This window comes from Balaenoptera ricei, chromosome 1, assembly GCF_028023285.1.
Source record: "Balaenoptera ricei isolate mBalRic1 chromosome 1, mBalRic1.hap2, whole genome shotgun sequence".
NCBI classification, from domain to species: domain Eukaryota; kingdom Metazoa; phylum Chordata; class Mammalia; order Artiodactyla; family Balaenopteridae; genus Balaenoptera; species Balaenoptera ricei.
In genome coordinates, this window is record NC_082639.1 from 192,045,979 (window position 1) to 192,063,564 (window position 17,586).

The 17,586-nt window shown below is 59.9% G+C and overlaps 1 protein-coding gene across 2 annotated transcripts in view; it reads right to left on the reverse strand.

The window, feature by feature from the left end:
* The window catches only part of CACNA1S (calcium voltage-gated channel subunit alpha1 S), a 62,782-nt gene that overhangs the window by 19,560 nt on the left and 25,636 nt on the right, over positions 1-17,586 (reverse strand). For both annotated transcript variants that reach the window (XM_059943174.1, XM_059943167.1), the window contains exons 10-26: positions 17,329-17,489; positions 15,172-15,397; positions 14,465-14,672; positions 13,442-13,562; positions 13,020-13,134; positions 12,463-12,556; positions 11,703-11,772; positions 8,791-8,923; positions 8,057-8,186; positions 6,758-6,817; positions 5,423-5,529; positions 4,909-4,996; positions 4,544-4,651; positions 2,375-2,427; positions 2,015-2,161; positions 1,420-1,621; positions 853-1,011 (exon numbers count right to left, since the gene is read on the reverse strand). In XM_059943174.1, the coding sequence (XP_059799157.1) occupies positions 853-1,011; positions 1,420-1,621; positions 2,015-2,161; positions 2,375-2,427; positions 4,544-4,651; positions 4,909-4,996; positions 5,423-5,529; positions 6,758-6,817; positions 8,057-8,186; positions 8,791-8,923; positions 11,703-11,772; positions 12,463-12,556; positions 13,020-13,134; positions 13,442-13,562; positions 14,465-14,672; positions 15,172-15,397; positions 17,329-17,489 (2,182 nt within the window). The remainder of the gene's footprint in view (positions 1-852; positions 1,012-1,419; positions 1,622-2,014; positions 2,162-2,374; positions 2,428-4,543; positions 4,652-4,908; positions 4,997-5,422; positions 5,530-6,757; positions 6,818-8,056; positions 8,187-8,790; positions 8,924-11,702; positions 11,773-12,462; positions 12,557-13,019; positions 13,135-13,441; positions 13,563-14,464; positions 14,673-15,171; positions 15,398-17,328; positions 17,490-17,586) is intronic.

Sequence of the window (17,586 nt, forward strand, 5' to 3'; positions counted from 1 at the left end):
CCGCCTCGAGCCTCCCCTGTGACCCTCCTGAAATCGATGTCCTTGTAACATTTGCCAGGAATCTCTCACCCTTTTTAAAATAAAGTTGACACGACCCCACTTCCTCCACAAAACCTTCCCAGGTAGTAGAAGGATCTGGCGTCTCCCCTGCCCCACCCCGTCTTGGCAGGGCTGACTGATTCTGCTGCCCAGCTCAGGCCCCACGTGAGCCGTGGCTCGTGAGCCCCTGTCCGCTCTGGGCCCGCTGGCTCCGTGACTCCCTTCCCAGACCCTCCCCACCGGCAACGCGTGGTCGTGTCGTTGCCAGTGGCTGGGGCTCCGGGGCCGGGGACCCTCGCTGTGTGATGCCATTTATGCGGGGCGTTAGGGATCAGCTGCTTGATTAAGGCTTGATAACGCCGCTGCTGATTATGACTTGTCTGCGAAGTGTGCGCGTCTCCTCAGAGACACCTGTTCCCTGAATATTACATCCCCTTTTCTTGGGACTGGAGCTGACATTGCAGCCATCTGCAGCATCCGGATGTGCAACAGCAGGAGGAGAACAGAGAAGGCGCTTCGTGCTTCCCACACAGCCCCACCCTCCCGCGCAGCCGTCTCCTGGTTCCGGAGCAGCCACAGCCGTGTGTGCCCTTGAATTACGGCCCTAGTGAACCGCTGGGTGCCTGGCACCCGGGCCTGCGTCCAGTTCACCCCCCTGCCCCACGTGGCACCTCAGCACAGTGCCTGGCACAGAGCAGGTGCCAGGAAGAGTCTGCCGGGGGCAGTCAGCCTGGAGCCCCGCTCCCCCTGCCCTGCCCAGGCCCCGGCCCGGTGGGCGCTGGTCTCGGGGGGCCTGGTCCCCGGGGGCCTTACCTGCATGCCCAGGCAGATGGTGTTGAGCATGATGAGGGCGAACATGAGGTACTCGAAGTAGGAAGAGGTGACGATGTACCACACCTGGTACTGGTACGGGTTTTTGGGGATGTAGCACCTCAGGGGGCGGGCCTTCAGGGCGTACTGCACGCACTGGCGCTGAGACAGGACACGATGGGCAGGTCAGTACCCAGGGCCGCCCCCCCCCCCCACACCGCCACGTCCACGCCCACAGGCTGGAGGGGCCCTGCATTCAGCAGGCCAAGGGCAGCTGTGGCCAAGGGCCTCTGCTGGGCTGTTGAGGGGAAGAGTTCCACTGGGCCGGGGTTCCCCTGGAACCTTCACAGCCCATTTCTAGCACGGCTCTCACCCAGCCCAGGGGCTCTGGGCATCACGACGGGTCCGCAGGAGACCCCACCCGACCACCGTGCGCTGCTTCAGGTGGGAGATGGGTCGGAGGTGGGTCTGGGATCAGCCCCTGCCCACGGGCCCTTTCCCCGGCCTGAGCCCCGGCCCGGTGGGCGGGGGGCCCGGTGGGTGGGGGGCCCGGAGCGGGGGGCCCGGCACCTGATTCTTGTCCAGCTCGCAGTTCTTGTACTCGGTCTCCCCCTGCTCCTGGAAGGTGACGATGACGAAGCCCACGAAGATGTTCATCATGAAGAAGGCGATGAGGATGATGTAGATGATGAAGAAGATGGCCATCTCCACGCGGTTGTTGTACACGGGGCCCTTGTCCTCCTTGTGAGAGTCAATGGCCCTGTACAGCAGCCTGGGGTGGGCAGAGGACAGAGGTGTGCCGGGCGGGGCGGTGAGGCAGAGCCAGGCCGGGAAGGGCGGGCTTGGTCCTCCCGGCCGTGGGGAGCCAGGGGGGCCTCTGGACAGTCACGCGAGGGGGGAGAAGGTAGGGCCCTGCCCAGAAAGGCTGAGCAGGTGGAAGGGGCCTGCCTTCCATCCTCCACGGGGTGCCCTGACTCCCCGCAATCACTCGGGCGGAGAGGCCCACACTGTGCCACCCCTGGTCGGGCTGTCTCTGGAGTGAGCGGTCAGCACCCCAGTCCCGAGCACACACCGCGGGAGCCAGGGTGGCTTGCTGCAGGAGCACGGGTGGCTCCCAGGCCCTCCCCGGCCTCTGGCCGCGTCGCCGGGCCCCGCCCTCACTCACTCAGGCCACCCCTCGAAGGTGGACACCGTGAAGAGTGACATCATGGCCGAGAGCACGTTGTCGAAGTGGAAGTTGCTGTGTGTCCACTGGCGGGGGCGCAGCTCCATCTGCGTGGGGTCCCCGTCCTTGTACACATAGTAGTAGCCCCTGAGGCGGGAGGCGCGGTCACCGCACTGTGCTCGCGGGTCCCCCTCCACGTCCGCTGGGCCCCGGGCGGTGAGTGTGGGGGAGGAGGGCAGGTCTGGACCGGGGACCCCTCCCGAGGTCACTCGAGGAAGGGGCTTCTGTGAGCCTGAGGGGCTCAGTTTCCCAGTCCCCCCCGCGGAAGGGCCACCCTGCCCCCCCTGCCCCCCCGCACACCTGCACTCCTCCTCTGTCATCTTGGACAAGTCATTGCAGCTGAAGAACTTCCCCTGCATCCAGGAGGGAGGGAGGGAGACAGGTTGTCATGGAGACAGGATGGAAAGATGGGGTGGAAGGGAGGAGGGAAGGCAGGGCCTGAGGGCAGCCTAACCGTGGGGGCAGGGCCCCAGGATAGTCTCCATCAGGTCACTGCTCCCTCAGCCACCCGTGGGCTCCCCGCCAGGCAGACAGCTGTGAGGCTGGGAGCCAGCCCCGCAGACGATGAGCTTTGCTGAGTGCCCCAGGCTGGGCCTGAAGAAGGGAGGTGTGGTGCCAGCTTGGCCTCTGCTTCCCGCTCAGGAGCCCCTGCCCCTGCCCGCACTGCTAGGGCTTCCCATCGTGGAGCAAGAAGAGGGGCTGCCCCACCTCCCCACCGTCCTTCCCAGGCCCTGGGGCGGTGCAGGGATGGAGCCCAGCTGGGCCCGGATGACACATCTTATCTCAAAATTGAGCAGGGGTCCCGGCACGCCCGCTCCCCCAAGGCTGAGTAGGGGAGCTCTGTGATCCCCTCTGCTGACTGCAGCCCAAGCAGTCTCTCCTTTGATTTACATCACATATTGGGCGCCCACGGAAGATTTTGTTTCAACAAAAGGAGTTGTTTGCTAGGTCTGACTGTGGCTAAATTAAGTTTGAATCCATAGATGCTGGTCTGGGTCCCTCAAAGTTCGGGAGAGGTAAATGCCTTGGCCAGGGACACAGGAGCAGCTGAAGGCACGGCCACCCTGTCACTGCAGGCTCTTGTCGTCCCTACCACCTCCCCCTAATGTCACGGAGCAGAGGGTGAAGGTGAGGCAGGGGACGGTGGGGCAGGAGCCGGCAGAGGACGCCGCTGCCACTGGGCAGGGTTTTGGGCACTTGAAACCGAACACCCAATCTAGTACGGAAAGCAGATATAGTACGGATACACGTGGCCAGTGCATTACCAGTGTGATGTAAATGCCACCTGTACCTGGCGTTTGACTACCATCTGGGCGGGAACTGGGGGTCTGTCGATGAGAGACTAACACACACAGGGGGTTGGGGGTGGGGGAGCAGCTGCTCGCTCATTCTTTCGGGGAGCACGTCTTGGGGGCCCGGATGGGTGCCAGGGTGAGAATGAGTCCTGCAGAGACTCTGCCCTGAGCGGGTCCCAGGGCCCCCAGGCTGCAGAGGCAGAGGCTGGGGATGGGGCGGGGGGCGGCCCTGGCTGGAGCTGTGGGATAGGGCCGAGTGCAGGCCACTGTAAGCACTAGGTTTGGCGGCTAAGCTGTCTCAGTCCAGACGCCCCTCCCGCCCCTCCAGGCCAGAGACCAACAGGACCCGGTCCCCTATAGGTCCTCCGGGAGCCCCACCCTGATGGCCCTCCCCAAAGCCTGCCCCTGCCCATGGAGAGGGCCTTGTGGGGTTTGCTCCATGGCCGCCTCAAGCCCTAGCAGAGGCCCGGGCCCAGAGGAAGTGCTCCATAAGTGTTTGTTGAATGAATGAGTGATTGTAAGATGATGCCATTGTATGTGTAAGAATGACTGAGGTTACATAATCGTGACGGTGCTTTGCGGGTGGGAGCAGAGGGTCATGGAAGGAAGAGGGTCATGAATGTGGGTGGTGCCCTCAGGTGTCCGTGTCTGTGTCCCGCAGGTGATCTAAGAGCCAGAGGCATCCAGAGGTCGGCTGCGCAGGAGAAGACGGCCTGTCGGGCTGATTGCCATGCGGGAACGAATAGCGGAGTTCTCCCAGGAAAGTGAGAACAGAAGCGGGGTGGCTCCCAGATGTGAAACGACGGACCCCCACCCGCGGCAGCTTGCGGGAGACACACCTGCTGGCGCAGGGGGTGCAGAGGCTGGGGCGGGCGTGTCCTGGAGGGGGTGGAGAGCATGACAGTGGGGTGGGTGCTGGCAGGCCCGGCAGGTGGGGGCCTTCATCGTGGAGAGCCAGCAAGACAGCAGGTGGCCCGCAGAGCCCCGGGGGCCAGGTGGGGCGTCACCTAGGAACCAAACTCAGGCTCTCGACGGCATAGCCTTACCCCTATGCGTTCAGGACATCTGCCTTCACGGTCTGGGGCTCCCCTCGTTTAGAGGGAGACAGACCGGCTCTTGCCTCGGCCCAAGAGCTGGCACCGGAGCTGGGGGAGTGAGGGCAGGAGGGGCTCACCTTGAAGAGCTGGACGCCGATGCAGGCGAACATGAACTGCAGGAGGGTGGTGACCAGGACGATGTTCCCGATGGTGCGGATGGCCACGAACACGCACTGCACCACGTGCTGGGGAGGGAGGCCCGGTCGGCACCTCTCCCCATCCCCTCGCCGGCCCGTGCCAGCCGAGGGGCCCCCAGGGCGCAAGCTTAGTCGCCTCCCGGCTTGTTGGGGGCAGAGCGGGGCTCATGGGGGCACGGCTGCCCAGCCACACCCCACCCCCATTGGGCAGAGGGGATGGGATGGGCCCGGCAATGGCCGGGCTGTCTGTCTGAGTGAGCCCTGGCAGCCCCGTTCTCCCCCGGGGTCCCGCCGGCCCCTCTCACCTTCAGCCCTTTGGCTCTGTTGATGGCCCGGAGCGGTCGGAGTACCCGCAGCACCCTCAGGATTTTCACCACGGAGATGGTGCTAGACCTGGGGGGCGGCCTGCTCAGCCCTCCGCCTGCCCCCAGCTCTCCGCACCCACGCCTGCCTCCCCCAGCTCCCCTTAAGCTCCGCCCCAGGATAGAGGCGCCTCCCGGCCCCTGGGCTGGTTTCCTCCAGGGCTGCCCACAGACCCTGTCTCTCCCATCAGACTGGAGCGCCCTGGGCACCGGGGCTGAGCTCCCCGTGGGGCTGTGGAGGGGACTCCCTGCTCCTGTCCGCATCCCCCCTGGTCTCCAGCACACGCTCTGCCCACCTAGCCTTGTCACTCAGTCCAGCTGGTGACAACCCAAGGGACCCCCCCCCCCCCCCGCCACCCTGGGCTGTGGTCCCGAGAGACCGTCCCCTTGTGGCTCAGGGCCCACCAACCAACAGCGGCTGAGCTGCCGCTCTGGGGCCCCGGGTTGCCCCGCTCACTCGAGTCCTATGGAGATGAGGGACACGGCCACCACCACCAGGTCCAGGATGTTGAAGTAGTTGCGGCAGAAGGAGCCCTTGTGCAGGAAGGCCCCGTAGGCGGTCATCTGAGGAGAGAGGTGGCATCCTGGGCGGGGAGGACCCTGGGGGCACTCCTTGCTGGGTCCTCAGGGCATTGCCCTGTTCTCTGCACCCGCTTCTGGGAGCACTGACACCTCTCACGGGCAGCGAGGCCAAGGGAGCCCTGGGTCTCCTTCCTTACCCAGCCACAGGGAGATGCCCTGCCCTCTGCTCTGCAGAATAATACAATTCTTCCTCCTCCTCCTCCCTGGAAAGCATTTTAGGCGTGGTTGGGTCAGGCTGAACAGCCCGTCAAGGACTGAAGACCTTGCCCAGGCACCCACCCCTGCACGCGTGCTATATCTCAGCCCAGAAGGGCCACTTTCTCCTCTCTGAGCACATCCCAAACATCGCTGTACAATGCGTTTGCATTGTTTTGTCCTCCTTGACTGCCCCTGCTCTCTCTCTAATGAAGTCCTGCCCAATTTCAAGGCCTAACTCTAAAGTCACCACCTCCAGGAAGTCCTCCTGGACCTCAGGGTAGCCACCATCTCCCTCTGATCCATTCCTTTAATAATCAGGGCCCTGAAAGAAAGGACTGTGCTCACTTCATACTGCAGCCGGCTCTGGGCCTGCTCTCCCTTCACGGCTCCCCTCTCCCCTCCTGGTTCATGGAGGTGAAGGCTGGGGTTACGGGTTCCAGTCACAGATGGGAGGTCTCTGCCCCTAGACCCCATCCCCCACCAATGATGGTGTGAACCCAGTGTGTCCACCTTGAGAACGGGAGGGCAGCGGTGTGCTATGGACAAGGGGTGGGAGGGCCGTGAGAGGGCGGAGCTGCCAGAAACCCCACCCAGGGTGACAGCCACTTCTCTGGGATCCTGGGGGAGGCCTTTCAGTCGCTGGTAACAAAGGTCCGGGAACAGATCACAGCTTAGGCTAGTTGTGCCTTGACTGTGGAAGAACGTGCCCAAGGCTTCAGAGACACGCAGGGTGCTCTGCTGAGAGCCCCACAGGCCGCGGGTTGACTGTACCTCATGCCTCCACACCCCTACCTGCTTACCCACTCACACCAGCTCATGAGCTGAGACCATCCGGTCTCCTGGGTCCTGTGAATCTTTCCCTGCTGCTCTCCACCACCTCCTTGCTTTTCCCTCCTCCCTGCAACCCAGCCCCTGGTGAGCACAGCCTGTGTAAGCAGGAGCCACAGCGGGTCTGGTCCCTGGCCTGGAGATGCCCTTCGCCCAGGCTGTCTGTCTCGCAGTCTTCACTCACCTTGAGGACAATCTCCACAGTGAAGACAGAGGTGAACACGATGTCAAAGTACCCAAGGATCTGGTGACAGGGCAGAGGTCGGTGAGAGGAGGGGCAGAGCAGTGACAGCATCATTATCTTCATCAGCATCACCACCATCACCATTGCCACTACCATCACTATCATCACCACCACCATCACCATCACCATCATCGCCACCATCCCCACCACCATCCCCACCACCATCACCATCCCCATCCCCATCCCATCCCCACCATCCCCACCACTATCCCCACCACCGTCACCACCATCCCTACCACCATCACCATCCCCACCATCCCCACCACCATCCCCACCACCGTCACCACCATCCCCACCACCATCACCACCATCCCCACCACCGTCACCACCACCACCATCACCATCCCCACCACCGTCACCACCATCCCCACCACCACCACCACCACCATCACCACCATCCCCACCACCGTCACCACCATCCCCACCACCGTCACCACCATCCCCACCACCACCATCACCATCCCCACCACCATCACCATCCCCACCATCCCCACCACCGTCACCATCCCCACCACCATCACCATCCCCACCATCCCCACCACCATCACCACCACCATCACCATCCACATCCCCACCATCCCCACCACCATCACCACCATCCCCACCACCATCCCCACCATCATCACCATCCCCACCACCATCACCATCCCCACCGTCCCCACCACCATCACCATCCCCACCACCATCACCACCATCCCCACCACCATCACCACCATCCCCACCACCATCACCACCACCATCCCCACCACCATCACCACCATCCCCACCACCGTCACCACCACCACCATCACCATCCCCACCACCATCACCATCCCCACCACCGTCCCCACCACCAGCATCACCATCCCCACCACCATCACCATCCCCACCATCCTCACCACCATCCCCACCACCGTCACCATCCCCACCACCGTCACCATCCCCACCACCATCCCCACCACCGTCTCCATCCCCACCACGATCACCATCCCCACCATCCCCACCACCATCAGCACCATCATCACGGCTAATATCCAGCAACAAGAGCCTGTGTAGGCCCAATGCTGTGACAACACTCTTCAGAAGGAGTGGGTTGGGCAGTCTTGGCCCTCCAGGGATTTAAACTCTAAGCAGCTCTGATGCCCGCAGCCACACAGAGGATGCAGCCACACAGAGGACACAGCGAACTCTGGGCATCAGGGTGAGGTGTGCGGGTGACTGAGGCTGGACGGGGGTGGGTGCCGAGCTGGCCGCTGTCACCTGGTTCCTCACGGACTCGGTCCGGATGGGGTCCTCAGCAGCCAGCGCGGCACTGCTGAGCAGGATGAAGAGCAGGATGAAGTTGGTGAACCAGGTGGCGTTGACGATGCGATGACACAGGACGCGGATCCTGCGGGGGGTGGGGGGAAGGTCAGCACGCTGTGAACTGGGCGTTCAGGCCCCAGCAGCCTCCGTCGCTGGCTCCCTCCCTCCCGGTCAGTGCAGGAGGACAGCCGGCATCCGGGTGGTCTCTGGCTGGCCTTGCCGGGCCCTGTCCCACCTTCTGTTCCTGCAGCCCCAGCCCCAGCCCGCACAAGCCCTCCCCCAACACTCCACGCCATCCCACGGCATCCCCACCAAAACAACGGGACAGGCCGATCTCCATCCCTGAGGCCGACAGCTGAAACTCCATGAGGACTACAGTCTGTACTTTAAAGGTGTAAAATTGTGAAGCCAGTGAGAACTATAGCTTATCCCCTTGTCCTGCTCTTGGAAAGGAGCCAAGAGATGTGATCCCTCTTAGGAGGAAGTAACTGATAAGGCTTAAAGCATTACTTCTCCCAGAGATTCTAGCACTTTCAACTGGGCACAAGGTCTTAAGCTAAAGGAGTGACTTTCTCACGGTGTAATTGTAGGCCCAGGGAGTCGGGAGAAGGGGGCCTTCTCAGAGCAGGAAGCAGCCCTCTCTGAGAGCCCCACCAACCACCCTGCCCCGCCACCGAGGGGCCACCCACTTATTGGTGGGGCTGAAGATGAAGAAGGCGCTGGCTTCTGGAATGGGCACCGCCTTCTCCTTCAGCTGCAACTCGGCCAGCGGGCGGGGTCGTGGGCTTATCGGGATCTCGGGCTCCTCTTCCTCATCATCTCCTGTGGGGGAGGGGAGAGAGAGGTCGAGGTGTCTTTCCACGTCTCACTGCTCCCCTGGCTCCTGTGCTCTGAACCCAACCGTGAACCCCCAGCAGCCAGCAAGCAACACGGGGCACGAGGGCGCCAGCAGAGTCCAGCCAGGCACCTCCCTTCCTCGTGGCACACGGGGCTGAACCGTCCAGACACCTGCCAGCCTCAGAACCTCCCCGACGTCGGGCCAGGAGCAAGGTCTGGGAGCCTTGCTGTTGCGTCTCCTGTCTCGGGGCTGGACGCACCACCTCGAATGCTCACAAGCTGGGGGTGCCGGGGGGCCCTGCTTTGCACGAGGCCGGAGTGCTGGGCCCGGCTCCACCCTTGACCCTCACGCCAGGCAGGCCTCTGCCCCTCCTGAGCGGCAGTCCCTCAGCTCGTGACATCGACGAGGGGCAGGAGGCCTGTTGAGATAAATGCACTCGGAGCTGCTCTCCTGGGGTCGGGTTCCAAAGACCATCATTCAGGGAGGAACTGCCAGCACGAAAAGAAACCAATATTCTTTTCTTCCGGGGCAGGTGTGGGGTGGGGGGGGGGGGTGGGAGGAGGAGAGGGCCCCTCGGGCTCATTTGCAGAGTCTCAGGGCCTTGTGAGAGGGAGTTGTCCCCCCAGGTCCTCAGCTCCAGACTGGGGGCACTGTGGGAAGTTGGGGTGCCCTTTCCTTTGTCCCCTCACCCACAGTTGTCTCCTGCCAGCCCCTGGCAGGGTTCTCCTGCTCTCTCCACCACGGCGGCCCTTGCAGGGTCTCCTCCCGAGACCCCACTTCCTCCTCCCAAAGAGCATCCTAATGGGACATTTCCTGCCTCGCCTGGGACCAAGGGCCCCAGAGGCACATTTTATGCTTAATCGCAGAGACTGTTAATTCTTAGAACTCGCGTATTTGCTTTCTTTGTCCGCCTTAGTTCTGAGTTTCTCTGTCTGCGCCCACCGTGTTAACTTCGTTGTGCATATCTTTCGTTGTCAGCCATTTCAGATTATTTTTGGAAAGAAGCAAGATAAACACATTCAGCCCCCTTGGTAAGAACGCTCCTCCGCAACCCACCCCACAGCCCCTCCCCCCACCCTCCCCCTTCTCCCCAGCCCCTGCCCCTCCCACACCTCAGGTCTCCTGGCTCAGCATCTCCCACATGCACAGTGGCCACTCCCATCTACTGGGAGATGGTTATTAGATGAAACAGGTCAAGGTGAATTATTCTAAAACCCAAATGTCCCTTCTGGCAGGTATTTGAAGAATTATCATTAATCTTATCTATACCAGCTCCATCCTCCCCACATTTTACTTATCAAAATCTTTACATTTTACTTTGCAAAATCCTTGCATTTTTTCCTTTCTTCTTCTTCTTTTTTTTTTTTTTTTTGGATTTCTATAAGGCTTTTTTTTCCAGTTTTAATATTTTTTTACTGAAGTGTAGTTGATTTACAATGTTGTGTTAATTTCTGCTGTACAGCAAAGTGATTCAGTTATACATATATATACATTCTTTCTTTTTTATATTCTTCCATTATGGTTTATCATAGGATATTGATGAATGGATAAAGAAGATGTGACACACACACACACACACACACACACACACACAATGGAATACTACTCAGCCATAAAAAAGAACACAGTAATGCCATTTGCAACAACATGGATACAACTAGAGATTATCATACTAAGTGAAGTAAGTTAGAAAGAGAAAGACAAATACCATATGATATCACTTATATGTGGAATCTAAAATATGACACAAATGAACCTATCTATGAAACAGAAACAGACTCACAGACATAGAAAACAGACTGGTGGTTGCCAAGGGGGAGGGGGTTGGGGGAGGGATGGAGTGGGAGTTTGAGGTTAGCAGATGTAACCTTTTATATATAGAATAGATAAACAACAAGGTTCTACTGTATAGCACAGGGAACTATATTCGGTGTCCTATGATAAACCTTCATTCTATTTATTGATTGCCTATCTGGTGCCAAACACTGCTATTTGGAGCACAAAGGGTCCCCCTGGAGCTTAGACTCACTAGCGCAAACAGATGCTAATCAGCTGATTCCACAAATAGACATGAAATCGCACCAGTGACCCAGGGCTGGAAGGACCCAGGAGTGAGCTAAGAGAGATCGACAGCTCTTGGGCACCAGCCTCTCCCAGGTGGCCTTTTAACCTTCACCGGCTTGGGTGCTCCCTACAAGTGTTCCCTCCTTGGCACCGACGAAGAGGATTCCTGCTGCAGCCACAGGCTGTTTGCACCTACGAGGCGTGTGTAGTGCATTCGTGGCTGTGCACTATCCGTCCCCCTCCCCTCCACCCTGGTCTCCTTCACGTGGATCTTCTTCCTGGTCATCCCCTGCGGGACACGGACGGTGTGAGCAGCCTGCCCATCTCCTGCACCACACAGGCGGATACACCCCCCTCTGTGAGCTGTTCTGTGTGGCTGGAGGGGCTGGAACAAAAGACGTGGGTGCCCACGAGGCTCTGGGCTCCTTGAAAACCAGGTCCTTAGCCCTGTAGCGCACAGCCAGTGCTCAGTAAATACTGGCTGAATTAATTGAAAATAAAATGTGTACATTTTCCCACTGTGTGTATTGTAGGGAGAGGCACGCTGGCAGACGGCTCATTTGCAGTACGAGGTACGCAAGGGATGTCTGAGTCCTGATCTCCTCGTGGATGGGTCCAGGTAGGGGGACACACAGGAGAGATCTCGTCCCTGGGGAGAAGTCACCCCAGCACACCCGCCCCGGGTCCCAGGACTCTTACCTGGGAAGTCGGCTGACGGGTAGGGGTCCTTCACCTCATTGACATTGGATTCAAACTCATCGATCTTCAGCTGGAGGAAGGAACACGATGAAGGTGAAAATCCAAGCTGTGGTCCCCACCTAATGCGCATCGACTGGAGGGCCGTGCGGGTGTCAGCTCACCTAAGCCTCCCTGTGGCTTGGGGCGGGGTGAGGCAGTGGGTGCTATTACGTCATTCCCGTCTTACAAAGGAGAAGCCAGGCCCAGAAAGGTCAGCCAGGCAGCCCAAGCTACCAGGACCCCAGCCCGTCTGAGCCTGAGCCCCTCACCCCTGCTTAGTTCTCGAGAAGAGAGTGGATTTCCCCAGGCCAGGACCCCTGCTCTGGGGGCCAGTTCCTGCCCCTCTGAGCTCTGCTTCCTTGGGTCCAGGAAGGCTGAGCAGGGCCAGGCTGACAGGCGGGGCAGGGCTAGAAACGGGGTGGGGGGGAGGCTGGTCTGGGCAGCTCTGTGGGGAGGGGGACACCCTGACTGGGGTGGAAAGCTGGGACTCAAAGGAAGTCTGGTTCCTGGATCGGGGCGTCTGTGTCCTCAGTGCAAAGGATTCCCTGAGACGGAGCTGGTGCCCTCAGCTGGCTGGTGCCCTCAGCTGGCTGGTGCCCAGGCAGACAGCCCCTCTCCTGCCTCCCCCTGCCCCCCAGCACCCTAAGGCACCAGGCGAACAGGGGGCTCTCAGAGGCCCCTCCCTGTGCGGCCCCTGAGAGCGCCCCCGTGACGGGCGCACCTTGGCCGTGGTGGGGATGCCCTCCCCCTTGGGTTTCTGCTCCAGTTTCTTGGCCACCGTCGACTTCTCCTCCTCTGACTTGTCTGGGAGCCCCCTGGGTGGGAACACCAAGAAAGCCCAAAGTGGAGGCCCAACTGGAAGGTCCTGGGGGACGCGCCCAGCCTGAGGACACTGCAGGCTGACCCCGCCCGCGGGCCGGGCGCTTCGCATCCTCCCTCCCTCCGCAACGAGGGAGCAGGACGGCCCGCCCGCCCGCGGCCGAGCAAGCTCAGTGTCAGCCACGTCCAGGGGCCGAGGCCGCAGAGGGTTAAACAGCAAACTCTCAGGTGCCGGAGGCTCAGCAGAGGGAAGGGACTCCCTCCAGGAAGCCTGGTGACAGGGCGGAGGCCCAGCCTGCCTGCCGACTTGCCTCCAGCCCTGCCCCGGGGACCTCAGAGACTCAGCCATCAGCCGCTGGGGCAGGCGTCACAGTGGTTTGGCCTCTGCTCCTCAGGGAGCCCCTTGCCCAGAGCGGGCGGAGCCCTGCGGGTCCCTCCTGCTGGGCGCGCCCCACTCACTTGGACATCTTCCTGCGTCTCCGCTCCTCAGCCTTGGCTTTCTGGGCCGAAGTCAGGCTCTCCGCCTCCGCCAGGTTGTCTACCGCGATGGCCAGGAAGACGTTGAGCAGGATGTCTGGGGAGGCCCGCTAAGGAGCTCGGGCGGTGGGGAGGGACGCCTCTGGGGGTGGGCTTGGCAGGACCTGCCTCCTCCCGTGCTCCAGGCTCCCCATCTTTCTGGGACTGATTCCTCCCACCTGTCACCAGTCACCCTGTGTTTCTCTAACCTCCCGCCGGAAGGAAGTGTCCTACAGCTATACCCGCACTGCTACCTGCTGTGTCCCACCTCTCCACCCCAGCAGAAGGCCTGGGCACCTTGACCCCGCTTTACGCCCAAGCCCCCTCCCCAGGCTCTTTTCTGTGCCCTGCGTCTGGGGGGATACAGTTGCCGCAGACGAACAGGATGATGAAATAGATGCAGACGAGCACCCCGGGATAGGTCGGGCCGCCGTAGGCCAAGATCCCGTTGTACATCACGGAATTCCAGTCCTCACCTGTCAGCACCTGGAAGGGGAGGGAGGGTGGGCGACACAGAGGAACTTGAGGGTCTTCTCTGGAGACTGCATTGTCCAAAAGTCCCCTTCCAACTCTGCCCCCAGACCTGTCCTCTCTCTTCATCCACGGCCCAGGGTGAAAGTCCCTGCTCTCCTGAACCTCTTCCGGGGGTCGAAAACCTTATCGTTGGCTCTTCGGGGCCAAGGAGCTTGATTGTGGCATCAAGGCTTCCACGAGCTCTGTTCCTAAGGCCCAGGCTTAGCTGTGTTGCCCGCACTGGACCCCCTGCCTTTCCAGCCCCCAGAAAGAGTGCGAAATGTCAGGTGCCTTGAAAGGCAGGATGCCCGACCAGCCAGTGGGGTGAATGGAAGAACAAGGGTGACACCATGTGTAGGGCCGGCCGGTTGCCACAACTGACCTTCCCACTGGCAATACCGAGGTGGCGTCCCTGAGTACTGGCCCGACAGAGAGGAACGTGTGTCCGCTCTGCGCTCAGGCAGCTCGTTCCGGAGGCCAGCCGTGGCTTTAGTGAGCGGTGGCCAACCCGTGTCCCCGCAGTGGGAAGTAGTTTGTGATCCTCTGGGGCTTTTGCAGCCTTTGGGAGGGACAGCCCACCTTGTCTGACCTTGCGCTCAGAGATTCTAGTAGCACATGGGAGAGAAAGCTCCCTGCCCACCCAACTCCTTCACTCATTAACTGCTGCCCTACTGTGGGCCAGGGCTCTGCTGGGCGAAGGGACGAAGACACACAGAACACACTGGGCACAGCGCCCAGCCTCCAGAGCGTGGAGGAGACAGGCAACTATAGCCTGGAGGGGATGCGGGGGCCCGGAGGGCGATGTCAGATCAGGGAAGGCTTCCTGGAGGAGGTGATGCCCGATCTCCAGTGGCAGGCAGCGGGCTTTAGCCTACCTGGAAGACGCTGATGAGGGCCTGCGGGAAGTTGTCGAAGTTGCTGCGCCGCACCTCGGTGTCCTCAAAGTCGTACCTGCCCCCGAAGAGCTGCATGCCCAGGAGGGCGAAGATGACAATGAAGAGGAAGAGCAGCAGCAGCAGGGAGGCGATGGAGCGGATGGAGTTGAGCAGCGAGGCCACCAGGTTGCTCAGAGACGTCCAGTACCTGGAAGAGACGGGCAGCCCCCACCGGCGTCCCTGCAGTCGGGGCGGCTTGGGGGAGGCTGGGGGCTGGTGGGATGCGGGGGGCCAGTAGGGCTGCCTGGATCCGGGCTGCACACCCAGCCTCCCTCCGCCAGAGCACAGATCTTGGTCTGTCATTTCATTCTGTTAGTAGGACGGCCGTTTAGCTGCTGGTGCCACCACTAGACTCTGAACCCCATGGGGGTGAGGACCACTCCTGCCCGTGCAGCCCCAGCCCAGGCGGCCGTCCCACCACTGCCCCCTTCTCTGCTCTCCTGCCTCACCCCCCTTCTCCTCCTCCCCTTCCGTCTTCCTTTCCTCCCTCCCGCTCCCAGGCTCTTCTTTTCCCCTTTCTTCCCTCTTTTCCGCACCACAGACAACGGTGAGAGGTGAGAAGACAGGAGAGGCCCGAGGTGGAAGGGGGAAGGCGCTTTCTCCTGCAGAGGCGCAGGCTGGGGCAGTGCGGGCAGGCGGGCGCTCACTTGGTGATCTTGAAGATCCTGAGGAGGCGGATGCAACGGAGCACGGAGATGCCGAGGGGCGTCATGGCTCCCGACTCCACCAGCAGGACCTCCAGGAGGCCGCTGCACACCACGAAGCAGTCGAAGCGGTTGAAGATGGACATGAAGTACTGGCGCAGGCCCAGCCCGTACATCTTCATCAGCATCTCCACGGTGAACAGGGCCAGCAGCACCCGGTTGGCGACGTCTGCGGGGTGGGCCACGCAGCTCAGGGTCACTCTCCTCCCTGCCCTGCCTGCCTTGGCCAAGCCCTCCACCCTGCACACCTTCCCTGCGTTTTCAGGGCATCTTTCTTTCCCTGCCCTCTAGATCCAGGAAAACCTGGTGAATTTTCACCATTGAAGGAACACAACCTAGATTTCTAAGAAACGAAACGACCCTGTGTTCAGCAGGTCCACCCTCCTCACTCCACCGATCAACCCGTGAGCATTTTAACCCCATTTCCCTGATCTCCCAGAAGCACTGACACTGTTGATCAGCCTCTTGCTTTTTTTTTTTTTTTTTTTAAACTGGCGGGATCTGAGTTCCCTGACCAGGGATCAAACCCGTGCCCCCTGCAGTGGAAGTGCAGAGTCCTAACCGCTGGACCGCCAGGGAAGTCCCCTCTTGCTTTTTTCAAATGTTCTCTTTCCTTGGCTTCCAGGACGCCACATCCTTCTGCATTTCTCCTGCTTCTCCTGTTTCTCCTGCACCTTCTCTGCAGATGCACCCCTACCTCACCCCTGAGTGTTGGACTTGAGCTGTGCCCATGAGTACACACCATCCTCTGGGGATCTGGTGATGTCTTCTAAGACCACAGCTTCGATTACCATGCCTGCCAATGACTCCGGATTTTGACTCTTCAACCCAGACTTCTCCACTGAGTCCCAGACCTACTTTCCATCTGTCTCCTCAACATCTCACTGGGATGTCTCGGAGGCACCTCAAACTCAACATGCTCAAGTCTAAGCTGGTAGGTACTGCCCGTCCTCTCCCATCCCCCAAAAATACGTGATCACTGACTGTCTTCCCCATCTCAGCAAGTGGCACTACCATCCATCTATCTGCATAGGCCAGGAACCTCAAACTCATCTCTGACTCCTCTTTTTGGGCACTGTTCACATCTTGTCCACATTTGGTCATTGACAGTGCATTGACAATGCTTGGCACATTCAAGGGGCTCTCAGGAAGATTGGTTGCAAGGAATAAATGGATGGATGGATGCATGGATGGATAGATGCATGCCTGGATGGATGGATGGATGAATAGATGGATGGACGAATGGGTGGATGGATGGATGGATGGATGGATGGATAGATGCATGCCTGGATGGATGGATGGATGAATAGATGGATGGACGGATGGGTGGATGGATGGATGTATGCATGAATGCATCTGATCTGTAACATTGTTTCCTACCTCCTTTCCATAGAAGAAGACAATCTTCTTTTCTCTTTTCCTTCTTTTATCTCTTTCATTATTTTATTTTATTTTATTTTAGTCCACACTGCGTGGCTTGCGGGATCTTAGTTCCCTGACCACGGACTGAACCCGGGCCACAGCAGTGAAAGCGCTGAGTCCTAACTGCTGGACCGCCAGGGAATTCCCTCTTGCATCATTTTAAACATAGTGTCTTCCTACTATCCAACCTCCCCTCCTCTGTAATCCTCCTCTTGTTACCTTATATTTGCCTCCACTGTTGCCCTCCCTATATTGACCTGACATCACTTATCAATATCTGTCTTTTCTTCTGGCTCAGGAAGCTCCTTGGCGGCAAGAGAGGTACATTCCTTCTCCGTGTGCCCCGCGTTCTTTTCTGGGCCTTACACAGAGTATGTTTGTAATACATAGTTGGTGAAAGATTACTGTTTCTGGAGTAGAACTTGAACTTGGATGCATGAAGCGCTCAATTACTGGTCATCTGTACGTCCAGTGTCTGTGTTTGTGATAATTTCCCCAGACATCTGGCGAGCACCTGGAACATCCCCAACTTGTTGCTGTTATTGCCCCTGGTAATGCCACGAGGAAAAGGGTACCACTGCCTAGAATTTCTAGAAAACAATGTCAACATCTAACTGACTTCTTCTGCAAAACCTGAGGTGCCGTTGGCCAGCACTGGCCATCAGCCGCGTGTCTCACCTTGCAGGTGGGTCAACCAGAGAGGTTGGTGGTGGTGCTCCGAGGCAATCGACAGGGTGTTGAGGGCGACGATCAGGATGACCAGCCAGTAGAAGACCCTGGACTTCACCGCATCGTGGCACTTCCAGCGGAAGACGCGGTTCCACTGCCTCCAGTGTCGGCTGAGAAGGTGGGGGGCGGGGCTGAGGCTGGGCTACTCCAGCCCCTCCCCAAGGCCGCCTTCAGGCCGCTCCAGCCACACTTAGTCTCACCACCCAC